Consider the following 27529-nt stretch of genomic DNA (forward strand, 5'->3'; position numbering starts at 1 on the left):
GAATGCATATGTCATTCACAGCATTGGAATATAACATTTGCTAAAATGTTTTCCACTTATATACAAATTGAACTCTTTAAGCAGACTTCAAAAAGCTGATTTTCTTGTTGTGGGAAATGGCACATAAACTGGCTCTGTTGCCATATTTTGTGGCACTACTGTGCAGCCAAAGATGGAACCACAGCATGCACTGAGCAATCAAACATCTGACACACCTGGAAGATGGCATGGTAGGGAGCTCCAGGCCAAAACACAACATAAAATGATTGTAATGTCTTCACTAAAGGGATATTTGATACATTCACCACCAGAACAAATATTGCCATTTTGAGATATAGAGATTCTGCTGCTAATAACATTTTGGCCTCATGCACAATGTGTGAGTGTTTGCTCAGCTCCTCTAAACGCCTTTTTTCCTGGCTGGAGAAAACCTGCTTAAAAAAACATTGCACACACGTTCATTTATATGTGTTTGTGCGTATACAAGTTAATGCATTCTCTTGGCCAGAATATTAATTTATTGTGGCCAACGCACAGAGCACCTAGCGTTTATGTGCATTTATGCACATTCCACGTTTTTCTAGCCAAAAGCCCTGAATGCGACAGTGATTTTTTTTTTTTTGCCTGTAAAAGGTATTTTTGCATATATCTAACATATACAATTCTTGCAATTATATATTTAATCACTTGCAGACCGCCGCACGACGATATACGTCGACAGAATACCATGGGCAGGCATATGGGCGTACCTGTACGTCCCTGCCTCCCAGCGGGCGGGGGGCCTGATCGAGCCCCCTCCCGGTGCCTGTGGTGGTCGGCTTAGTTCCAGGAGCGATTCCTGCTGAGGGAGAGGCCACCGATTCATGGCCACCCCCTCTCGAACACTCCTGACAAATGAGAAGCTTTCTCTGCTTCTGAAACTGTAAACAGAAGCAGAGGAAGTGATGTCATCTCTCCTCCTGCAGCCTTTTTGTTACGGAGCCTGAGGAGAGAAGACATCAGCGTGAGTTGCAGCAACGGCACACCAACACCAGTACACATAGGCACATAAATCACCGCCCCCCCTCCCTGCACCCCCGTCACAGTGACACCAATAGCAGTTTTCATTTTTTTACTGATCACTGCATTGGTGTCATTTTGTGACTGTTATAAGTGTTAGGGCAATTAGTGGTAGGTCCCTTTAGGTCTAGGGTATCCCCCTAACCCCCCCTAATAAAGGTTTAACCCCTTGATCGCCCCCCGGTTAACCCTTTCACCCCCTGACGCCAGTGTCACTAATCGATCATTTTTCTGATCGCCGTATAAGTGTCACGGGTGACGCTAGTTAGCCTGTTAGTTATTTAGGTTCACCGTCAGCTTTTTATAGTGTCAGGTACCCCCATATACTACCTAATAAAGGTTTTAACCCCCTGATTGCCCCCTAGTTAACCCTTTCACCAGTGATCACCGTATAAGTGTTACCGGTGACGCTGGCTAGTTAGTTTGTTTTTTATGCCCGCCATTTATTACCCAATAAAGGTTTAACCCCCTGATCGCCCGGCGGGTGATATCAGTTAGGTTTTAGGGTCTGCGTTGCCCCAGGCAGCGTCAGATTAGTGCTAGTAGCGCTAACACCCTCGCACGCAGCATACACCTCCCTTAGTAGTATAGTGTTTGAATGGATCAATATCTGATCTGATCAGAACTATATTAGTGTCCCCAGCAGTTTAGGGTTCCCAAAAACGCAGTGTTTTTAACGGGATCAGCCCAGATACCTACTAGCAACTGCATTTTGTCCCTCCACCCAGCCCACCCAAGTGAAGTATCGATCGATCACTGTCACTTACAAAACACAACACACATAACTGCAGCGTTTGCAGAGTCAGGCCTGATCCCTGTGATCACTAACAGTTTTTTTTTGTAGCGTTTGATATAGTTGCTGACAGCATAGGAGCTTTTTTTCCTGTGAGTCTCACTACTCTACCAGTAAATTTAGAGCCCAAAATGGCAAATCGAAGATACACTAGTGAAGAGGCCTACACGTTTCTGAGCATGACAGATAGTGAAGAGGAAATCACTCATCTGTCAGATTCAGGCTCAGAATACGATCCTGTAGACGACAGCGGTTCCATGACAGATAGCTCTGACAAAGGAGTTGTGATCCCTGCCAAGGTTAGGCGTACCAGACCCCGATCTTCTTCTGCTGTTGTTGAGGTGCAAGAACCGCAGGGCTCTTGTATGGAGCAGAGAAGTACTAGTGCCGCTCATCCTTCTGGTGAACTGGCAAGCACCAGCGGCCTAGTACAACCTGGTCGTACATCCAGCACTGCAGTATCACGTGCTGGTCTTTGCATTGGTGAATGTTTTGAACGCTACCATACACTAGTGGAGTTTTAGCGTAGGGTACAGCACTGCACAGACTAGGACACACTTTCACAGGGTCTCCCAAGATGCCATCGCATTTTGAGAGACCCGAACTGTTACAGTTACAAATAAAAGTGTAAAAAAAAATAAAATAAAATAAGAAAAACACAAAAAAATGAAATAAAAAAAACAAAAATAGTTGTCGTTTTATTGTTCTCTCTCTCTATTCTCTCTCTATTGTTCTGCTCTATTTTACTGTATTCTATTCTGCAATGTTTTATTGTGTTTTATTGTTAACCATTTTTTTGTTTTCAGGTACGCCATTCAGCTGCAGCGCGGATTTATTTATCTCGACAGTAACAGCATTTGCTCCCACGATACATAAAGCCGTGACTCCAGCGCTGCAGGAGATGATTTCACCACCACAGTTAAAAAAAAGAGCATATATGCCAAAGCATGGGGGCAGCATGGGGCAGCATGGCTGATGCCCCCATGCTTTGGCATATATATATTTTAGTCACTGGTTGCGTTAAAAAATGTTTTATTTTTTGCTTTTTTTTTGTATTTGCTTTGCAGGTATGGTGTGTCGTACTGTTATACTGTAATGTTACTTTGTTTTATTGTTAACAATCATTTGCTTAGCAGGTATGCCATTCAGCTGTAGCGCGGATTTATTTAGCTTGACAGCAACAGCGTTTGCTCCCAAGATACATAAAGCCGTGACTCCAGCGCTGTAGGAGGTGATTTCACCAGCACAGTTAAAAACAAAATGGTGCATGTATGCCCATCATTAGAAGTGGATGAAAGGAGGTATTCTAACGGTGGGCATACCCACCAATCAATCTCTTTTTTTTCGTTCAGCCCACAGGCTAAATGAAAAAAAATATTACAATATATGCCCAACAAGGACCAGCAACATACTGGTATGTTGCTAGACTTTGAGTGGTTATACCAGAATGGTGCCTGTGGGTTTAGGTATCATCTTGGTATCATTCTTTTCAGCCAGTGGTCGGCTTTCATGTAAAAGCAATCCCAGCGTCTAATTCGCCTCTAGACTGCTTTTACAAGCAGTGGGAGGGAATGTCCCCCCCCCCACCGTCTTCCATAGTTTTCTCTGGCTCTCATGTCCCAACAGGAAACCTGAGAATGCAACCATTGGTTCCGCCAGCTGACCATAGAGCTGATCAGAGACCAGAATGGCTCCAATCATAATAAAAAAAAAAAAAAAAATGACACACACACCATTTTAATCTGTAGGGCCTTTGCTTTAAAAAATATATAACGTTTGGGGGTTCAAAGTAATTTTCTTGCAAAAAAATACTTTTTTCCTGTAAACAAAAAGTGTCAGAACGGGCTTTGTCTTCAAGTGGTTAGAAGAGTGGGTGATGTGTGACATAAGCTTCTAAATGTTGTGCATAAAATGCCAGGACAGTTCAACACCCCCCCCCCCCCCAAATGACCCCATTTTGGAGAGTAGACACCCCATGCTATTTTCTGAGAGGAATGTCGAGTCCATGGAATATTTTATATTTTGACACAAGTTGTGGGAAAAAGACAAATTCTTTTTTTTTGTTGTCACTAAATGATATATTGCTCAGACATGCCAGGGGCATATGGGAAATTACACCCCAAAATACATTCTGTTGCTTCTCCTGAGTACGGGGATACCACATGTGTGAGACTTTTTGGGAGCCTAGCCGCATACGGGACCCCGAAAACCAAGCACCGCCTTCAGGCTTTCTAAGGGTGTAAATTTTTGATTTCACTCCTCACTACCTATCACAGTTTCGGAGGCCATGGAATGCCCAGATGGGACAACCCCCCCCCCCCCCAAATGACCCCATTTTGGAAAGAAGACACCCCAAGCTATTTGCTGAGAGGTATGGTGAGTATTTTGCAGATCTCGCTTTGTCACAAAGTTTTGAAAAAAGGAAAAAATACATTTTCCTTTTCCTTCTTCATTTTCAAAAACAAATGAGAGCTGCAAAGTACTCACCATGCCCTTTAGAAAATAGCTTAGGGTGTCTACTTTCGAAAATGGGGTCATTTGGGGGGGTTTGTGCTAACAGTAACTTACAAAGCCATCCACAACTTGGCCCACAGCAACATCACTAACCTAGTCTCAAAAGACCTGCTGCTCTTTAGTTCCTTTTGTCACCTCCTGCCATGCTCACCTCCAGGACTTCTCTCAAGCCTTTCCCATCCTATATAATTCCCTACCCCAATCTGTCCAACTAACTCCTACTCAGTGCACTTTTAGGCTTCTCTGAAGAGAAAACGTTTCTCTTCAGAGAAGCCTATCCTGCCTCCACCTAACAACTGTACTTTTATTTTCTCGATCTTCTTCTGCTGTTGTTGAGGTGCAAGAACCACAGGGCTCTAGTATGGAGCAGAGAAGTACTAGTGCCGCTCATCCTTTTGGTGAACTGGCAATCACCAGCAGCCTAGTACAACCTGGTCGTACATCCAGCACTGCAGTATCACTTGGTGATGTGGCGAGTCCCTTAAGTGCAATTCAAGCTGGCGAGGTGGCAAGCACAAGTAGTGTCCCACTGCCACCAAGAAGATAAAGACAGTCCCATCATGCCCATGGTGTCCTTCCTGCAGAATTCGCCAATCCTGATTGGGAGCCCACCACTTCTGCAGCACCTGTACTTCCCCCATTCACTGGCCAACCCGGAATTCAGGTGGAAACAGTTGATTTTACGTCATTTGATTTTTATTCGCTGTTTTTCACCGAAGATCTCTATAGATCTATTGTAAACCAAAGTAATTTGTATGCTGGCCAATTCATTGCCGCTAATCCCCAGTCCTCCCTTGCCAGAGATTGGAAACCAATTACGGTTTCTGAATTTAAGACCTTTCTGGGCCTATCCCTCGACAATGGGCATAGTTAAAATGAGTACGTTGCGGTCATATTGGTCCACTGACCCTATTTACCATATGCCCCTGTTCTCTGCCTCCATGGCCAGGGCACGATACGAGCAGATCTTGCAGTTCATGCACTTCAACAACAATGAACTCTGTCGTCCTCGTGGAGACCCTGGATACGATCGGCTCTACAAAATTCGGCCCCTCTTAAATCACTTCAACGAACATTTTGCAGCCTTGTTTACTCCCCATCAAGTTGCCTGCGTTGAGTCCCTGCTTAAATTTTCTGGCCGCTTGTCTTTCAAATAGTATCTTCCCAGCAAGCATGCCAGATACGGGGTCAAGATGTATAAGCTCTGTGACAGGGCCACAGGCTATACATATAGTTTTATGGTTGACGAGGGAAGGGAACGTCACGTAGAGCCGGAGAACTGCCCAGATTACATAGGGAGCGCTGGCAAGATTGTGTGGGTACCGTTTGTATGTGGACAATTATTACACGAGCGTGCCACTTTTTAGTCACTTGTTTGATCATCAGATTGGCGATTGTGCAACCTAATCGCCGGGGCTTACCCCAGCGGCTTGTAGATTCCCGTCTTAGGCTGGGGGAGAGAGCCTGCTTCAAGTGTAATAATTTGCTCGCTGTGAAGTGGAGGGATAATGAGAATGTTTTTGTTCTGTCCCCCCTTCACGCAGACACGACTGTCCAAATGCCTACGGCGACTGGTGTTGTGGAGAAATCCCTCTGTGTCCACGAATATAACCAATATATGGGAGGTGTGGACCTCAATGACCAGTTGTTGGCGCTGTACCTAGTTGCCCATAAGATTTTAAACTCTATCTGGCAGGGCCCTCTGATTCATCCTGTATTGAATTGTATTGTAACTGTACTGTCTGCCCTCATGTTGTAAAGCACTGTGCAAACTGTTGGCGCTATATAAATTCTGTGTAATAATAATAAGCCGCACTATCTCTCATGTCTTGCTCAGGTTTTAAAAATAAGTCATGATGGTGGAATCTGCATCTGAATCAATTCGATCTACTCCAACCAGTCAGAATGGAGTAAGCAGTCTTCCCAACCAGTCTGAAGGAGGTGGAGCACGAGAGGCCAATGCAAGTGGAGAAACGAATGGAGAGTTAAGTACAGCGGAGCTTCTACACTTCCAGCAGCAACAGGTAAAAAAAAAGCACGTTAAGCCTAGGTTTACACTGATGCAGTGCAATTTAAATGAGTCTTCTAGTGCGATTTCTAGGAGCACGTCCAGTGCAGGTTGTTGCAGTTCAGCTGCAATTCGAATGAGTTTCGCATGCAGTTTGAATACAGCTGTGCATGAATTTATACCCTGGGGTCACTCTTTTTCTTTCTCCCTCTCCCTCTCTCCCTCCCTCTCTCCCTTTCTCCCTCTCTCAGCATTTGCCTTATCTTTGAACAGATAAGCATTTGACATGCGATTTACATTAAAGTCTATAGAGGTCAAAATTGCACTACTCTAAAGACGCTCAGGACCCTGCATATATGTGAACAGCCTCCAAAGAAATGATTGTTTTTCACTTGTCGTGTGATTCGATGCGTTCTGGAACACATCTAAAATCGTATCAGTGTGAACCAGAGCTAAGACTAGCATAATATTGTAAACATGATAAACACATTTGGGCTTCTTTTAAATGTAATGTTCAAAACAAAGTAATCCACATCAGCCAGACTGAAGTCATAATTCATAGATTTTTCTCCAATAATCTGAAATATGGCTGCTACGGATTATCGCATTTTGCCCCGTAGCCTCCCTGGTGGTTTTCCCGAGTGTGGCTCGGGGTTAAAATTCGGTACCATTAGCGGTAACCCCGAGCCACACTCGGGATCGCATTGCAGGATCCTGGGGCGGCGTTACTTACCTTGTTCCCGGGATCCTGCGATGTCACCCGCTGTGTCCGAGGGCTCCGTCCTCTCTGTGCCAGGCTCCGTTCCCTGCGAGCGGCGCGACGCACGGGGGCGGAGCCTGGCGGCAAATTAAAAAAAAGTAAAAATCATAACACATACAGTACTGTAATCTTACAGATTACAGTACTGTATGAAATGATTTCACATCCCTTTTGTCCCCAGTGCTTTGGCCCATGCCCTGCATGCAGTTTTATATGATATATACTGTTCTTTCTGCCTGGAAACTGGAGATTGTCCATAGCAACCAAAAAGTGTCCCTTTACGTCAAAAGTGGCTTTAGACCAGCTAGAAAACAGCGATAGTAAATTAGAACACTTGCAGAATTGAGCGATAGTGAATTGTGGGGAAATTTATTTTATTACTATTTTTTTTTTTTTATTATTTAATTATTTATTTTTATTTATTATATTATAATTTATGTTTTTGTGTTTCAAACCTTATCATACCCGGGATATCTACTAGACTCTGGTTTGGACAGATTTAAGTGTGTTATTGTTAAGATTTACAGACCTACAATATAAAACGCCAAATTTCCATGCAAAATAATGGTACCGCTTTCAGCACCTAAAATCCGAAATAATCATACCGCCAGGGAGGTTAATCCCTATCTTTTCACTGTAAAATTTTGGATTTGTGAGTAAGACTTATGTAAGAAAATTCAAGCAAATTCATGCTTTTATAACTTTACTATGTACCTGATTGATCAACTAAATCTATTATAATTCACTTCACATGTGTTAAATGTTACAAGTCGCATAACATCGCTGGTATTTTTGTAATGCATCGTGGGTGATTCTGCCCAATCCGCATGAACTTCAAGAATCAAGGCAGCATTGTTGTATTACTGTTTACAGACAAGTTGCACCTTCTCAACTTGCAACCATAGCAAAGAAGAAACACATATTGTGCATAACATATATAGTAAGGCGTTTAGTAAATATTTACCCTGGATTATTTCAGCCATACAACAGTTACTGCAATGGCTGTATACACATAGCATACCGATTAAAGCAGGGTTTTATAGTTTCACAGTGCTATTTAAATTGAAAAAGATAAATCTACACCAGATTACAAAATCCAGCAGGTTTGGTCCAAACCCCCTGGGTAGCTAGTTTGGCTTTTCCCTTCTTATTCCACAATTTAATTAGAATTATTCCCTGAATATCATATCATTCAAAATTATAACTTTGACTACCATTAGCTTCAGGAAAGTGTATCTATAGGCAAAACTTTATTTTTACGTTTTAGGATGGGGTGGGGGGATTAGACCTCCTATCAGTATGTTACTGCCATTGGAGGCTTCCTTGGAGGGACTCCTTCAATTCCTGTCTGGTAAAAAGGATGTCTTTTTTAGGCATCTTTTTCCATACTAAACAAAACCATTTTTTTAACGTTCCATTATAGGTAAGACTTTCCACTCCTTTTACTTTAGATTATCACCTTTCTGTTTTCAAATCTTTTCTGTCTGTTTTAACAATATACTACCCAAAACTTTAATCCATTTTTAATATCTGGCACTGCAACTAATTCATATAGGATCAATGGTATACTGGCATTACATTTTAATATATCTCAGATATATGCTAAGACTTAAATATTTTTGCATAATGCATAGCTTATTATTCGCCAATATTTATATTTGTTGTAAACCATTTCAAAAGCCTTTGCTTTCAGTCCTTTAACCACCTAAATACCAATCAAGTACTTCTCCTTCATTACCAGGCCATTTTTTCCAGTTCGAGTGCTGTGATTGTTTGACTGACATTTACAGATAGAGCTTCCTTTTGGGGTATTACCTAGCCATTGTTTTTTTTTTAATTATTATTTACTATATAAAGGAAAAAAGACTAAAAGTGTTGAAAGAAAACCTTTTTCCCCTACTTTCTGTTATGAAACCTATCAAATAAAAATGTATAAATATGTACGTGCCCCTTCCCTTTGACTTCTCTGTTTAAGATCAATGATACAACTATGAGTCCGTCCACACATGCCAGGGTGCTAGGGGTAACCCTGGACTTTGCACTGTTCTTTCAGGCCCACATCCAATCCCTGTCCAAATCATGCCACCTCAACCTCCGCAACATCTCCAGAATATGCCCCTTTTTAACAATTGACAACACTAAACTTCTAATTCACTCCCTAGTTATCTATCACCTCAACTATTGCAAATCCCTCCTCATTGGATTACCTTTACATAGGCTATTCCCCCTTCAGTCCATCATGAATGCTGCTGCCAATCCCTCCACTGGCTTACACTCGCCCAACATTTAAAATTCAAAGTACTAACTACAACTACTTACAAAGCCATCCACAACTCCGCCCCCAGCTACATTACTAACCTTGTCTCAAAATATATACTAAGCTACTTTCTTCGATCCTCCCAAGACCTCCTGCTCTCTTGTCAGCTCCTCCCATGCTCACTTCCAGGATTTCTTCCACGCTTCTCCAATTCTTTGGAACTCCCTACCTAAATCTGTCCAACTGTCTCTTAATCTATCCATCTTTAGATGATCCCTGAAAACCCTTCTTTTTAAGGAAGCCTACCCTGCTTCTAACGGATGCACTGTTTTTTACTTTACTTTTACTTTCTCCATCAGCTCATCCCCCAAAGGTTTTACCTTTTGCATCAATTGACCCTTCCTCTTATGCCCAGTACACACAGTCGGACATTGATCGGACATTGCGACAACAAAATCCATGGATTTTTTTCGACGTATGTTGGCTCAAACTTGTCTTGCATACACACGGTCGCACAAAGTTGTCGGAAAATCCGATCATTCTGAACGTGGTGACATAAAACACGTACGTCTGGACTATAAACGGGGGAATAGCCAATTGCTTTAGTTTCTTAATTCCCTTAGTTAGGATGGCGGCGCTGGCACCCGATCCGATGGATGGATTGGCCTCGGGGGGGCCAACATCATGGGCTCGCTGGGCAGGTAAGTGCCCTTATTAAAAGCCAGCAGCTACAGTGTTTGTAGTTGCTGACTTTTTTTTTTTTTAAACGGCCGGACCTCCGCTTTAAGTGCACTTTTCATGCATTAGGCGAATAATGTTGAAAGAGTTTTCGAAATATTGGACCATTTTGGAAAACAGGATCCTCAGTATAGATCCTTCCTATTTGCTTCTTAACTCCACACAGCCATTTTCAGGAGGCTCTCAAGTCCAAGGTTGTGCTGAGTTGAAAAAAGCTGAATAGTTTACAGCCTAATTCAAATAGCTAATAATCAATGGTATGAGGAGGAGACACAAAACACTGGACATAACTATGTCTGAAGTTTTTTTCTTTTTTTGAACAACAGCGTAGGAATGAGGAAGCAATTAAATATATTTTATATATAAAACAGCAGACATTTTGAAATTATAAATGACATTGGCTGTGGGATAAATAATTGTTCAGAACTTGAAATAACTACATTAGGTTAAAGAATAACATTTCAGAGTTGCTTCTATCCTTCAGGCATTGCAGGTGGCAAGGCAGCTTTTGTTACAGCAGGCAACAGGACTAAGTACTCCAAGCAGCGCAGAATGCAAGCAGCCTTCAGTTCAGGTGGGAACCACTGGACAGCCTAATAGAAGGATAGTGATAAAGTCCTATGAATTCAAACAAATCACATCTTTTAATATTTCTATCAGGTCCCCGTTTCAGTGGCTATGATGTCTCCGCAGATGTTAACCCAGCAACAAATGCAACAGATTTTGTCCCCTGCACAAATTCAGGCAGTTCTGCAGCAGCAGCAAGCACTTATGTTGCAGCAGGTGAGATTCTTTTTGTATCTATTACTTACAAAGCAAATTAGAGAGATCTATGGAAGCCATTTTCTATACTGTTATGTTTTATTTTAATAATGGTGGTCCACATGTAATATAACATATGCAATGACCAGTAACTTATAAAATTAAGCCACCCACGTTGCTTTTTAAAAGTATCCCTTAGACTATTCAACATTGTGTAGTGTTAATTTTATGTTTTAGAATTTTTGTCACTGATATGCTTCAAATTATAAGATAAAACAATCAGCGCCACAAGTAAAAAATTGTGATGTTTAAATAAGATAACCTAATAATAAACGTGCACAGCTGCTAAACATTCCAAGTGGTACACCACACTAATTACAAAATGGATAGTAAATAATAAATGTAGCGCTATGTTTAAAATTATAAATATAAAGTGCAAATCTCTAAAATAAATAAATCCTACATATAAATGAATAGTCCATAAAATGAAAAAACAAACAAATAAAACTATTCTTGTGATCAGTGTATACACACAATTCCACCACAGTGATTGTTCGTCCTCAAAAGAGGTACACACCACCACCAGTAAAAATGCGCGCTCCCCTCCCAGATGAGTCAAAACTCATATGCGGATCTCCGCATGAGCTCTTTGCTCTCACTTCCTCTTCCCAATCACTGGTGGGTAATCCAGATAGCTCTTTTCTTAATGGTAACTCAGCTCATTAATATCCAAAGAACCGGATCATCTCCCAGCTTGGCTCAAGATTCCATGAATTCAGGACATGTAAATAATAAGTATAGAGACCATAGTATTCTCCGTATACAAATTTATTCAAAGCCCCCAAATAGACAAGTTGCACTTACAAAATAAAAACTTTAAAATCACATAAAAACCTCCAGAGTAGCACCACCGTGTCCACATACACAGTGCCTGGCTGGACGTGGCTATCAGCTCCTCCCTTCTAGACCATAAGAATAAACTCTATGCAATTAAAGTCCTGTTCCATCTCTGCATTTACATCAGTCCATGTTTTGTCATTTAGAGTTAACCTGTAGCTAAGCCCTGAGCACTTAATTTTTACGAAACAGTAAATGAGCTTTAAAGTTAAACTCCTTTTAGAATAAAATAAGTACTTGCACCTACTTCCCTGCACAGCAAGGGTTAACTGCTTGTGTTGTCTAGGCGAATATACCTTGTCCTCATGTCAGAAGCTTGAATTGTACATGATGTTGTCAGAGAAGCTGCTGACCAAGAGAGGGGAATGGCTTTGTTGGACTGGTCAAACAGCAGTTACCCCTTGCCGTGCAGGGGCTGGGTCAGTTATCTTGTGATTTTTTTTTTTTTTTACTGCTGACTGAAGTTCAGTTTTAAAATAATCCCTTATTGACTTCTGTAGACACTTTGGAAAAATTATTTCTCAAATTCACAACAGAGACACTGAAATTGAAGCTCATTACAGCAGATACCGTAAGCTGTTAACAAACCTACTGCAACCATACTTCAAAATCTCTCATGTAACATTTGAGGATTTTTTGCTTCATGGTGCCTTCAGCTGCACAGGTCAGTGAGGACTTGTTTAAAAGCTCATTTACTGCTCATTAAGTTTCTGTACTACTTTTGGTGACTTTGGGGTGCAAATTCCATTGACATCTGTGCAGCAACCCGCCCAGATGTCTCTGAAATAGCCCCCGAAGTCGGGACTGACATGCAGGAATGAAGTTGTGCAAGTTCAGCTGCACTCGCACAATTTCATTCCCGCTTTCAGTGTAAACCAGGGCTAAATGCCTGAATGTCAATATCCTGGCTACAGGTTCACTTTAAGGCCACAGATCATGTTATGCACTTTACTTGTAGCTTCACATACATGTAGCTTCTACAAAATGTCTTAATGTGAATGAGGTAACACTGTTAAACTTAACATGCTAATGTCAGCAAAACTGCTAATTATGTATTTTTTACAGTTCTTTGAGGCAACATCACAATTTAACAAATTTTAAAGGGATGTTGAATTCTAATAATTGAAATGCTTAAAATATATGTATATCAAAAACCTTTTTTATTTTTTTGATAGCGTGGGGAAGGGTTTAAACCCACCCCACCCCAGTTTGCTTTTGCTGTCTGTGTCTTGTTAGAGAGATTTAATTTCACTTCCTGTTTTGAAGATGCAACAGAAAGTGAGAGAAAATTTCACAAAGCGAGAAGCACTCGGAGTTGCAATCTATCCCAGCTCTATTCAAAGCTAAACATGGGTGTATGGGCTATGCATACACTTTAACTAGGTTTCTTGCAGCACTTTCATGCCTGCAATTTACAGATTTTTTCATTAGATATTTCAGTTTTTCACCAAATAACTGTTTGCATTGTAGCCTATCCTAATTTATTATATATCTTTTTTATTTTCAGGACAGAAAAGGCCTGTAATTGTGTAGAAGTTTTGGATACATATATTTGTATTTTTACAGGTTTTAATTAGAAGGAAACAGTTAAAAATTAGAAAAGTATATGTTCCAATTATCTTTCCCAACATGACATTTATAGAAATAGTCAACTGCAGATATTTACCAAAAAATATAATTAAAAAAAGCCTTTTAACAAATATATCAGATAAGTATGCTTTTTACATAGTGTGAAGTAGTAAAGCAAAAAATTATTTATTAGTGTACCACCAAGAATGAATCAGGTCTGTGCAATGGTCCTGTATGTGTAGATCTGCAGTAGTTAAAAAAAAAAAAGAATGAGGCATGAATAATAAATTACACGGGTCTAATAACTGATGTAAATGCAAGTTAAATGTAGAATGTCTTTATGTGTTCATTTGCACTTGGGATTATGGGGAGCTGGGTATTTTTTAATTCTATATTAGTTTAATTGCTTAATTGTTTTTTTCTCTTCATGGGAGTCTCGATTAGGTCCTGTATAAAAGTGAAGTTGTGGAACAGAGCTCATCCTGGTCTAGTTCTCCCAGTACAAATTTTCTTTACTTTGTTTTTTACCAGTAGATCACCCAGTCATTTTAGTCTTAGTAGTCAACATGCTTCCATCTTTTTTTCAAAGCTTCAGGAATATTACAAGAAGCAACAAGAACAGCTACACCTCCAGTTACTCTCACAGCAGTCAGGAAAACATCAGGTCAAAGAGGTTAGTGATTTTTAAGACTATTACTTATCAAAACTCCTCTTTGACATCTATATAAATGATATTAAAGCCGAATTGAAGTCACAAATAGATACAGTCAGATAGCCATTGTTCTCACAACCTGTATTATTTCCCTGTTACAGCAGTTGTGCATAGTGTGTAACTATGACTGTGCAGTCCAGTAAGCAATAGAGTTGAGCTGGCCATACAGTACACGATTCAGTTTTTTTTGTTCAGCCAGCAGGCTGAATGAAAAAAACTGAGCCTATTCCCCCATTCACACATTCGAGATGGATGGGGGAATGCTCCCACGTTGTGCTATTGTTTTCTGACAGCAGGGAGAATGATTAGAAAATATACAAAACATCTTTTTGCACAAGTTTTATTCTATACCGTATGTTCCTTATACTACTAGACTGAAAATATATCTTTATTTTATAGGAAATGAGAATTATAGTAATGCAAAAAAATATTCTGATTATATTTTCAATGCAGAACTGTATATTCCCTAGCATAAATAAATCATAGGACTAGGCTTCTCGATGCCTGAGGCCTGGATAACCAATAAAGACGACATTTGTAATACTGTACTGCACAAAGCAAGTATGCTGATTAGAGGTCGACCGATATATCGGCCGGCCGATATATCGGCCGATATTTGGCGTTTTTTACTTAATCGGCATCGGCCGATTGTGCTGATAAAAAAGGCCGATTGTAACTCCAGCCATGACTTGCAAATGACTTCTGTAATAGAAGTCAATGCAAGTTTCCTGTAGTTATCTGTGGAGAGGATTCTCTCCTCCTCTGGGCAGCCTGCCAAGTCTGATAAGAAGATACATTTGTATCTTTTCAAGTTCTTTTTATCAATAGACTGAACTCCACCTGTAGAAGTTTTCAGTTTAACCATTTAAAGACTAAATCTTTTCTGACACTTGTTGCTTACAGGTAAAAATCCTGTATTTTCTGCTAGAAAATCACTTAGAACCCCCAAACATTATATTTATATTTTTTTTAGCAGAGACCCTAGGGAATAAAATGGTGGTTGTTGCAATATTTTATGTCACACGGTATTTGCGCAGCGGTCTTTCAAACCCAATTTAAAAAAAAAAAATACAGTAATGAATTAAAAAAAAAAACTAAGCAGTAAAGTTAGCCCATTTTTTTTCGTCCAAAAGTTTTGATTACCTGTTTTTGTGTATTTAATATTTAAGATTTTTTTTTTTTTCTAAATTATACATACAAGTGAACTGATCGGAGGTTTGTTTTGTTTAATAAATGTTTAAATGTAAAAAATTTTCTGTATCACTTATTACTTAAGGCTGCTTTCACACTGGAGCGGGCAGGAGTTGATGGTAAAACGCTGCTAGTTTTAGTGGCGCTTTACCGTCATTTTAGAGGTGCTATTCGGCTGCTAGCGGGGCGCTTATAACCCAGCTAGCGGCCGAGGAAGGGGTTAAATGCGCCCCTGAAGCGCCGCTGCCGAAACGCTTTGCAGGCGCTTCGGCAGTGGTGCGCATTCATTTCAATGGGCAGGAGTGGTGGAGGAGGGGTATACACCGCGCCAAAGATGCTGTTCGCAGGACTTTTTTTTACATCCTGCCAGCGCATCGCCTCAGTGTGAAAGCACTCAGGATATCACACTGAGACTGCAGGGGAGCCGCTTTACAGGCACTTTACAGGCGCTCTTTTTAGCCCAAAAGCACCTGAAAAACGCCCCAGTGTGAAAGGGGTCTAACTGTTAGATTTTATGAGATGAAGGGAAAAAAAAAAAAAAAAAAAAATCTGCCAAATATATCGGCCCAAAAAATCGGCATCACATATCGGCCATCGGCCACCGCGATTTCTAAATATCGGCATCGGCCAGAGAAAACCCCATATCGGTCGACCTCTAATGCTGATGTGGTTTAACGGGTACAGGCATACCCCACTTTTAAGTACACAATGGGGTTTATTTACTAAAGCTGAAAAGTGCAAATTCAGGCTCACTTCTGCATAGAAACCAACGAGCTTCTAACCCCAGCTTGTTCAATTAAGCTTTGGTGATAAAACCTGGAAGCTCATTGGTTTCTATGCAGAAGTCAACCTGATTTTGCACTTTCCAGCTTTAGTAAATAAAACCCATTGTGTACTTACAAGTGGGGTATGCCTGTATACCCTTTTCATCAGAGCTGACGTGCTTCTTCTGCTTACCTTTAAATGGTCACAATGCACAGATGCCTAATGTCAAATCCTCCTTTCCTTCATCAATAGGGAGGGGCCTCAAACAATCGTAACAACTTACTCACTCTGGAACCACAATATTAGAGCAGTACAGTATTGCAAAAGCTTTCTATATTGGTTATCCATGCCTTGGAGGGGAGTTTAGTGAATATATATCGTATAAAATTTTTTATTATTAAGTGTTATATTGATGTAATGTACTAGGCTAGTTTGCCCCATTTTTGCTTTTTTCCTCTAAAATCAAACATTTCCCCATTTCGAAAGGGCTGCAAAGCTGCGAGTGCATCTTTAGCACTGTACAGATTGACCAACCAACAATCTTCTTTGCCTATAAGCCGCTCAGGTTCCATTAAAATTTTACATTATTTTTCAATAGTAGATGATATAGGGTGCTCTACCTGTTTCTGGTTGAATATCTTTTAGAGGTGAGTTAGAACTTCAATAGTAACTCCACTGTTGTTGAGATAAAAACAATCCCCTCTGTGTGATCAATGTACAGTGCAAAGATTTTAACAAACTGTTCCAGATTCCTACCTGTTTCTGCTCAGCTTGTTTGACCATGCCTTTGGATACTGATTCTGAAAGGGAGGAACTGGTTCATTGTAATCATTGTAACTTTGTGTTCTGAGGAGAAAAGTTTTTAGTTTCTACACTAGTTTGGAAATAACAAACCTTTAGGAAGTAACCAACCAAAAAATGTGGATGCCTAAAATCTGACTAATCTAATTTTTTTTTAGTATGCTATATTTTTGAGCTTGAGCTTTTAGTTTTGTAATTCGCTGCGTGATATACTCTTTATAATCACTACCCTAGTCATTTTCCCCCCTTACTGCCACCCTGCACAAGTGCACAGACAGCACAGCTGTGCTTATTAGCTCTGTCGTTATGTCACTTCAAGTATTATCATATCACACAGCAGTGGTCCTATGCAAAGCATACATTGCTGCTGCAAGGGAATTTGGCCGACATCCACCTTGTGGAGCCATAGCCTTACCTAGCTAAAGAAGCACAATTTAAACAAAGAAAAGAAAGTCCACATGATCACATCAAAGTATCAGAGGGTTTATTGGAAATGAAACAGCATGCATAAGCAGTTATCACAGAACACAGATGATTTCTAGATCCTTGGGTACTTTGCTATGCTAGGATGAAGTTCGGGAGACCTACAATTCCTCCATAATACAATTTTTAGTGATATGCATGGCGTGCTAAATTTTTATATAATTTGGATGGGAGTGGGGGGGTGGTGATCCTATTTTTTTAGATTGGTGCCTCATGTGAACACTGCTGTTTAACTAAGGGGAGATTTTTGAAAGTGATGCTACTAATGCTAGCATTGCTTGAGGTGCATCAACACTTCCATGTAGCATTGGAGCTAGCTTTGCCTTTACACATTCTTATTAGCCCATCACTCTGAGATGAAAACAAGCTTCAGTACTATCAGAAAGTGCTGACGTTTTCGTTTCAAGTGGACCTGGCATTCAGGCAAAGCAGGAGATAATAAAAGCTGCTGCACATTTGGGTGACTGCCCTTCTTACCCATCAGCAGCTTTTTGTTTTTCTGACGATGACAGCATGTCTTTGAAGCTGGTAATGCTCTACAAAGCTACATCCCCTGCTTGCTAAACTCAGCAGTCCCCAAATAACATTCCTTGGTATGCAAATGTCCACTAGAGGCAACATTTACAAACTGTATTAAATACAGTATTCAAAGTATTCAAATGGAAAGAGAACGGAGCACCAAAGGATTTTCAATCGCCCAGATATTTTTTTCTGGTGAAATAGCTCTAACGAAATGCCCACTCTTTTAGAGTTTCCAAAGGCCCTGAAAATGCATTGGTATTTCCTTAGAACTCTGCGACCAGTGAACTTTAACCTGGATGGTGAAAAACCTTGTCGCCCCTGTTTCCATTCAAAGACTTACTCCAAATACCCAGTCTATGACCATGGTACATTAGAGAGCTGCCTGTACCCAATAAAAGATCCTATACCCACCTGGGATACTCACCTATGACAGTCCATCGCTCTGCCATCTTGTCACTATCAAGTAATCACAATATGTCAAACAAGTAAGAATCTAAAGGTAACCTTCAGGTTATGTTGCAATAATAACTCAAAAGGTCTTTTGAAAGTACTGTACAGTTTACTTTAAAAAAATAAGTACATGACTTTGACAAACTCCTAGTACTTCATTTTATATTGCATAAATATCTGCATTCTTTTGCTTTTTATTTATGTAACTTTTTTTTTTTTTTTTTATACAGCCAACGCTGGGGAATAAACAGTTGGCATTCCAGCAACAGATTCTTCAGATGCAGCAACTTCAGCAGCAGCACTTGATAAACTTACAAAGACAGAGTCTAGTTGGGTTACAGCCTGGCCAAGGGCCTGTAACCATACCTGGCCTTCCCCAAGGTGAGTGGCTGATGATTATTTGTAAGTAAATAAAGTAGTAACAGAAAATTTACATTTATCCGCACACACAAAGCTACTTTTTTAGCTAACACGTCTGCACGTTTAGGGAAAACTTCCTATTTGTAGGATCACCCTATAGATTTATCCCATAATGCTTTGGAATACACTTACTTCACACTTGCACACAGTAATCGAAGATCAAACTGAATAATTTTGGAAACAGTTACAGGTCATTGAATTTGCCAGAATAGTAAATTATGACTTTTGCCTTTGCTGTAGAAATGTAAATTTCTTCAGCAACAGGGTACATGTTGGCCAGATTGCTTGGTACCAGCAGTTTTTAATTTGCAACTCTGATAGATCATTTGTGAATTGGAAACAATAAATTAAATGCTTTGAAATTGGTAATGTGCAGTCATACTTAGTGATTCCATTTGTTAATCAAATATTGTATCGTACTTTACTGTTTAACATAACTATTACACATTTGAAAGCAATGTCTCGCTGCTAATGCTGCTATTCTAAGTGCTTCTTCTGAGCAAGAGTATTGCTGTAGCTTACTTGCAGAAAGTAAACACCTAGCTCTGATGCTGCTTGTTACATAAAGATGGATCCTGGAATCCCAATTCGAAAATAATTATAGCTGAGCCTGTTTGACGTGCATTGTGTTCATTTACAGTAGAGCATAGGTGTGCATTAGGGTGTGCACCCCAAATCTCAAACACGCATATATATATATATATATATATATATATATATATATATATACACACACACACACAGTGTATATATATATATATATACTGCATGGGTTTAATGCTCATTAAGCCTTAGATCACACTGGTGCGATTTGACATGTCAAATCGCATGTTAAAACGGCGGCAATTGCACCCTCCTAATCGGTGTGATGCCGCATCTGCACCGATTTAAAAAAGTAGTTTCTATACTACTTTTTGCGATTTCAGCCCGTGATTTACATTGACATCTGTGCAAATTTGGGCCTGACAGGCGGGAGTGAAATCGTGCGAGTTCAGCTGAACTCGTACGGCTTCACTCCCACAGCCCAGTGTGAACCTGGGCTTAGATTAGCATTCAGCATTTGCAGAGCTGTTGGCAGTGTGGATGGACTGCAGGTGTGCTGATCAGTGTACTGCAGTTCATTTAGACTACAAGTCTGTCTTCTGCAGTGGCAGACCGGACTTGTCATTTACCATTCACAGATTCCTATGAATTATTGATGTGTGGATGAGGGCCCATAGAAGGAGAAGGAGCATCTAGAACATGTTACACTCTGTAAACTGGTGTAACATGTTCTAAAAGGTGAATAAATCCTTTAAGGTACACGTGCACAGGTGTTTTTGTTCAGCTCACTAGCTGACAGGTTCTTGCACCTACACAATGCAGCAATCCCCCCTGCTGGGACACTGTATTGACAGCGGGGACTCTACCCTGTTAGAATACACTTATTAGTGCTGCAGCCGATTGGCTGCAAGCCACTATTTGAACAAGACTTCCAGCAGTCCTGTTCAAGAGAAGCTGATCTAATGATCGCCTTCTGTCTAACAGGAAGGGCTACACACAAACTGAAATTCAGACAATCCCCGCTGAACTGGATAAATCTCAATACGTGTGTACCCAGCTTTACCTTATTCCTTGCTCCAGCAGGCTCCCTCCACTGCTGTGACTTGTCCCCTTCAGGATCTATGTAAGTTAAGCCTAGTACACACACGGGCCAAATGTCGGGTGGCATTGGCCGGTTCAATAGAAACTGGCTGATATTCTGCCCTTGTGTACTGGAGTCGGTCCAACAGAAGCTAGCCTTTTGGCCGGCTTCTGTTGGAGGGGCATGACCAAAAAGGTCTGTTGACCGACTCCCGATCAGCACTCTCAGCCAATGGCAGAGAGCGCTGGCTAGAGTGTTCTGGTGGGAAGGCCGTCCCCCTGTCAGAGCACAGCAACTCAGCAGGGGAGATCACTGTACTAATGTCAGTTAGTACAGTGCTACTCCTGAGTGGTCAGTTTTTTTTATCGTACAGCCTGCTGGTGTGTACTTTACTGGCTATGGTCACAATCCAGCCTCAAAATCATATCATACTGGGTTAATGTTCCTGTGTGGCAGTGGCGGCTGGTGCTCAAAATTTTTGGGGGGCGCAAACAAACTGAAAAAAAAAAAAACATCAATTGCAGCCACTGTGCCCATCAAATGCAGCTACTGTGCCCATCAAACGCAGCTACTGTGCCCATCGGTTGCCGCCACTGTGCCATCAAACGCAGCCACTGTGCCATCAAATGCAGCCACTGTGCCCATCAATTGCCGCCACTGTGTCATCAAATGCAGCCACTATGCTCATCAATTGCCACCACTGTGCCATCAAACGCAGCCATTGTGCCATCAAACGCAGCCAACTGTGCCCATCAAACGCAGCCACTGTGCCCATCAAATGCAGCTACTGTGCCCATCAAACGCAGCTACTGTGCCCATCGGTTGCCGCCACTGTGCCATCAAACGCAGCCACTGTGCCATCAAATGCAGCCACTGTGCCCATCAATTGCCGCCACTGTGTCATCAAATGCAGCCACTATGCTCATCAATTGCCACCACTGTGCCATCAAACGCAGCCACTGTGCCATCAAACGCAGCCACTGTGCCCATCAAATGCAGCCACTGTGCCCATCAAACGCAGCCACTGTGCCCATCAAATGCAGCCACTGTGCCCATCAAACGCAGCCACTGTGCCCATCAATTGCCGCCGCTGTGCCATCAAACGCAGCCACTGTGCCATCAAACGCAGCCACTGTGCCATCAAAAGCAGCCACTGTGCCATCAAACGCAGCCACTGTGCCATCAATTGCTGCCACTGTGCCATCAAATGCAGCCACTGCAATGCATGAATCTATCTATGGTGATAGAGAGGTGGCAGGAGTGAAGGGGCGCGCATATGCACCCCTTATGGACGCACCGCCACTGCTGTGTGGTATGCGATTATGTCAAGGCTTTGGGTGAAGTAAGAGAGATTAGAATCAGGTGAGAGACTGCCCTCCCTCCCCCACACTACTCAGGGAGTTGGGCTGTGTTATGGAATACCATTTCTTGCTGTTTATGATAAGATATTTTTGCTAGGTGAGGAATTACTGGGATTTCTGAGGTGGCATATAGATGTATTCCACATGCACACCATATAATTAAAAAGTAATCATTTTAATAAGATACGTGTATGTGGAATACATCTGTAGAGCACCTCAGAAGTCCCAGTAATTCCTATCTTATTCAAGAATGTTACTTTCTCTTTCAGTAAAGCTTGCCTGCAAAGTGCAGGGCAGGTTTGCAGCACTATATTGTATGGTGTAGATTGTAGAAGGCAGAGGTCAGTACTCACAGGTAAAGGCAGACATCTGTCCTCTGAGATCTTCATTCTGCCTGGGGAGAGCTGTGCTGTGTGCTGGACAGGAGGAATGACATCAAGGATGCACTGCGTTCTCTTCCTGCTCCGCCCACCTGTACTGGAGTTGTGAAAGCCCCGACTCAGACAGCCAGACAGGAACCCGAGGAGAGAGCGAGTTTTCCCCCCACTGCTGCCTCAGAGAGGAGCTCTGCAATGAATAAGGGCGCATCCAAAGCTCTCTTTCGTGGCAACAGGGGGCATAGGATTTCCGGTAACTAACTCCTGTAAGCACTGAAGCCACAGCTGTGGTGTAAGCAGTCAGGAGTTTTCCAATGCTGCTTCTGTAGTTCACGTGGTACAACATCCCTGACAGCTGGCGGCGGAGTAATATTCAGATGTCAGGGATGTTGTAGCTGGAACTACAGAGTCAGTATCGGAAAATGCGGCAGACTGCCTGCTTACTCCGCAGCTGGTGACTGCAGTTCTTATAGAAGTTACACAGATCCAAATGAAAAATAATCCCACCTTCAGCTACCAGTGAGCTGGCGAAAAAGAGTTCTAATGCCGTGTACACACGGCCGGAATTTTCGGCTAAACTTGTCAGACGGAACAAATCCGTCGGACAATTCGACCATGTGTGGGCTTCATCGGACCTGCAGAGGACCTTTTCTGTCAAAAATGTGACAGACTTTAGATTTAGAACATGTTTCAAATCTTTCCGATGAACTCTAGTCCAGTCGAAAAATATGTTCGTCTGTATGCTAGTCTGATGGACGAAAACCGACGCTAGGGCAGCTATTGGCTACTGGCTATGAACTACCTTATTCTAGTTCGGTTGTACGTCATCACGGTCGAATCCGTCGGACTTTGGTGTGATTGTGTGTAGACAAGTCCGATTCGACGGAAGTCCGTCAAAAAGTCAGTTGAAAGTCCGTCGAAAAGTCAGACGTGATTCAGTCCGTTGAAAGTCTAGTCGTGTGTACACAGCATAACACATTCTGACAGTAAAAAAGTCCTGAGGTGTGTTGGATGTGCCTAGGCATTAGGGTGTGCCCAGGCACACCCGGCACACCCTATGTGCACGCCTATGCAGTAAAGCAGTATCTCCTCTACTCTATAAGACATTACCCAACATTACAAATTAAAGATATAAAAGATGAAAATAACCGTACTTGGAAGTTTGAATGCCTTTGTTAATCCTGCTTAGTAAATATGATAAAGCTATTTTCACTATAATCCAGTAATGTTCAAGCAAAGTACTGTTTTTTTTTTTTTTTCCTTGATTAAGTATACAGAATTAACATAGCTTTGTCTTGTTTACAAACTTGCCAAATCGGCTGCAGCATTCATTAGTATATACTGACAGCAGAGGAGCCCCAGCTGTCAAAATTCAATAGCACAGCAGGGAGGATTCCTCCATCCATCTTGCTTGTGTGGGTGGGGGGAATTCGTCTTTTTTTGACCGGCTGGCTGATCAAAAAAAGTGATCCAGCTATGGCCAGCATTTGATCCATCAGTGGTTATTTTTACATGAGTGCAGTCCGCTGCCTTCTAAATAAAGATTAATATTAATGTTTAGAATGTCAGAGTGATTCCTGAGTAGTGAACAGCCGATATGATCTGATTCTGGTGCTAACCAATAAAAGGGTCCTGCACGACTTTGGTCCGAATGCGATGCAAATTCAGCCATACAATCTGTATGCCTGAAATTGCATCGCGCAGACATTGCACGTGATTTGCGCTGCAATACGAATCAAAAATGTGAGGTCGCACAACGCACCTAAATGAGGCTGAGTGCAGTCTGAGGACGGGAGGAGGAGTTTACCGACCTGGGCACAGCATCCATTGTGGATGGGGTGGGGATCCATCTCAGAGGCGGCTTTCTAATTAGGCAAATTAGGAGGTCGCCTTAGGCCCCGCAGTCAGAGGGGCCTCACGCGGCCGCCTAGTTTACCTTATAGCAGAGTCGCCTCTTCTAGTAGCAAAGATCCCCGCCACCAGCACAGCGCCGAGTCCTCCCAGTGACACAGAGAAAACCGTCCGCGAGCGGGACAGATCAGCAGGGGGATTGGAGCTCACTGAGAGCTCCAGATAGAGAGAGATGAGCTGGTCGTATCACAGCCAGCTCTGACACTTCTCCCCTCCCCCTGCTGCCTGCACAGCCAGACCAGAGGAGAGTAGCTGCTTCTACTCCTCCCCCTCCTCCCGTCGTCTCCTCCTATGTATGCCCCGCCCACTCTCCCAGACAGACACTGTTCTGCTGCCTAATGCCCCGTACACACGATCCGAAAGTCGTACGTAAAATGCCGCATTCGAAACGATCGTACGATAATCGGATCGTTAGTACAGAGCTTTCGAGAGCCGATCAGGACAGTTCATCCGATATTATTCTATCGGACATGCACGGAAATTTTTTCCGTACGATGCCAGATCGTACGATTTTCGTTTAATCGGTACAGCTATCGTTCGAAAATGCAATACAAATGCATTGCGACACATGACATCGCTTCCGAATTTTTATTCTGTCGTACGGGAATTTTCGGGACTTTAGTAAACTCAACAGATTCGATGTGAGATTAGCATGCAAACAAAAACGGACGATCATTCGTCCGATATTCGGATCGTGTGTATGGGGCTTAAGGGATGTGGGTGGGAAGATTCAAGCTAAAGCCCAGCAAACGGAAAGGAAAGATGGAGTCTGGTCCATCCATCCATCTATCCATCCAGTCCCTCCTGCCTCCGAGTGAGTACACTGTACACTGATGTAGGGGTGCCCTTCCTTCCCTTCTCTCTCTCTCTCTCTTTTTCTCTCTTCACCTTTTTTTCTCTCTTTCTTTCTTTCTTTCTTTCTTTCTTTCTTTCTTTCTTTCTTTCTTTCTTTCTTTCTTTCTTTCTTTCTTTCTTTCTTTCTTTCTCTCTTTCTTTCTTTCTCTCTTTCTTTCTTTCTCTCTTTCTTTCTTTCTCTCTTTCTTTCTCTCTTCATATTTGTTTCTTTCTTTCTTTCTCCCCTGACCACTCCAGTTCTTCTTTACCCAATCCCCATCCCCAACCCACTCCCCCTTTTTCAACCCTCCTCCTACTCCCCTACCCCATGGTTCCCAGCCCCATCCCCCACTCCCATTTTTTCAGGGGCTAAGAACGAACCCCGAGGCAGAGCATCTTACTATTGCTGCTGCTTGTGTGGGTGGGATGTGTGCTTCACCAATCCCTGCTGACCCTCCTCTCCTATTTATCCCATCTGGTTGGTGCAGTACACATCCCACCCACACAAGCAGCAGCAGTAATAAGATGTTCCACCTCAGGGTCTTTCCTTAACCCTTGCAAAGTGCCACAAGAGAGCAAAAAACTCTGGAGGGGAAGGTAGAGGGGGAGTTGTCATTCCAGTTTTTGATTTAGCCCAGTGAGAGCCTGCCAAAATAGGTGGGATCTGTGAGAGCAGCTTCCCTACGCAGCTCTGCTTGAGGAGACCATATCTGTAACATTCATTACTGCCCCTGTACTGTGTCCACTTACCCACCCACTGTACTGTGCCCACTTACCTACCCCCTGTACTGTGCCCACTTACCTACTCCCTGTACTGTGCCCTCCTGCTCCCCCTGTACTGTATCCTCCTGCCCCCTGTACTGTGTCCACTTACCCTCCTGTACTGTACCCTCCTGACCCATGTACTGTCCACCTACAATCCCCCTATACTGTACCCTACTAATACAGTTTATTTTTATCGATCGCTTTCATTCTTTTTCACATTATGGCCGTGAGTGGGGCCTCATGTCTTAGTTTTGCCTAAGGCCTCACAAATCCTAGAGCCACCTCTGATCCAGCTACATAGTTAGTCAGGTTGAAAAAAGACGCAAGTCCATCTAGTTCAACCAAAAAAAAATAATAAATACAATCCCATATACACAATTCTTCACCCACAATTGATCCAGAGGAAAGCGAAAAAACCCAGCAAAGCATGCTCCAATTTGCTACAGCAGGGGAAAAAATCCCCCGAGAGGCAATCAGATATTTTTCCCTGGATCAACTTTACCTATAAATGTTAGTACCCAGTTATATTATATACATTTAGGAAAGAATCCAGGCTTTTTTTAAAGCAATCTACTGAGCTTGCCAGAACCACCTCTGGAGGGAGTCTATTCCACATTTTCACAGCTCTTACTGTGAAGAAACCTTTCCGTATTTGGAGATGAAATCTTTTTTCCCTCTAGACCTAAGGAGTGCCCCCGTGTCCTCTGGGATGATCTTAAAGTGAATAACTCTACACCAAGTCCACTATATGGACCACGTATGTATTTGTACATGTTGATCATATCCCCCTTTAATCTACTCTTCTCAAGAGGGAATAGATTCATTTCCTCTAATCTTTCCTCATAGCTGAGCTCCTCCATGCCTCTTATCAGTTGGGTTGCCCTTCTCTGCACTTCCACAATATCCTTTTTGAGAACTGGTGGCCAAAACTGAACTGCGTATGCTAGATGAGGTCTCTCTCTAGATGAGGTCTCTTTCTCTCTCTCTCTCGCTAACAGCAATGCTGGTACTGGCTCCTTGTCATATTGTTCTTGAAACACCTTAGTCCCTCAGTGAATGCGGGGGACGTAAATAGAAAGAAGGGGGTGCCATATAGTGTAGTATTGTATAACCATAAACGGAGTTTATTTAAACAAAAGGTACTCACATAAAAACAGAGCAGCAATGACAAAACACCAACGAGCAGCGAGCTCGTGCGCATCAATCAGTGGAAAGTGCCTGTCCCGTCCCAACGGGGAGCCAGTACCAGCATTGCTGTTAACGCCGATACCTCAGTATTTTGAGGTAAGGGGCCATTACTTATCAGTGTAGGATTTATTTCACAAAGAGGAGTCACTATTTCTTCCTGGTTTAAGCACTTCGCTGTTTCCATCTACCTTACAGAATGCTCTGTGGATGAATACCTTCCTATGTTTTAATTCACTTGATGTTACATTGGCACATTATGGACTGATTTGAAAGCTGTGTCACTGTATTTACTGCACCTGGCACTTTATTCATGTATTTGCTTCTGTTTCCATTTACTAAATGCAGATAGATTTGTAGGTTTGTCACAGAGTTGATTTCTTGCACAGGACACTTTGTTATTACAGTGCGTTTTTATGTGTTTTTTTTTGACACGCACAGCATTGTATTATTTGCACTGAATTTCTTCTGCACTTTTCACAATCTGTCTTCTGGTTTTATTGTATTATGCACTTTTACTTTTAGTGTATTTCTATTGTGATTTATGGGTATGTAACTTTGAAGTATTTATGCAACTTTATTGCACGCCGCACCTTACTTTTGTATTTAATCATGACACTTTACCATGTTAGTTCCAGCTAAATACAAGCAGTATACTCATTTGCCCTCTAGGGATATTCGTGTCACTTATATACCCACCCATACCATTACCTATAGCACTATTTAAATTTTCTCTTTGGATTAGCGCAGCACCACACTTTATTTTGATTT

At 42.0% G+C, this 27529-nt stretch overlaps 1 protein-coding gene across 1 annotated transcript in view; it reads left to right on the forward strand.

Annotated features, from left to right (window-relative positions):
* Window positions 1-27529, forward strand: part of FOXP4 (forkhead box P4) — a 153319-nt gene that overhangs the window by 73608 nt on the left and 52182 nt on the right. Inside the window, exons 2-6 of the mRNA XM_073615915.1 lie at window positions 6204-6390; window positions 10614-10703; window positions 10790-10912; window positions 13947-14030; window positions 18512-18662. Of these exons, the coding sequence (XP_073472016.1) occupies window positions 6220-6390; window positions 10614-10703; window positions 10790-10912; window positions 13947-14030; window positions 18512-18662 (619 nt within the window). The 5' untranslated portion in view covers window positions 6204-6219. The remainder of the gene's footprint in view (window positions 1-6203; window positions 6391-10613; window positions 10704-10789; window positions 10913-13946; window positions 14031-18511; window positions 18663-27529) is intronic.

The sequence above is a fragment of the Aquarana catesbeiana genome, linkage group LG02 (assembly GCF_042186555.1).
Source record: "Aquarana catesbeiana isolate 2022-GZ linkage group LG02, ASM4218655v1, whole genome shotgun sequence".
In the NCBI taxonomy this organism is placed as follows: Eukaryota; Metazoa; Chordata; class Amphibia; order Anura; family Ranidae; genus Aquarana; species Aquarana catesbeiana.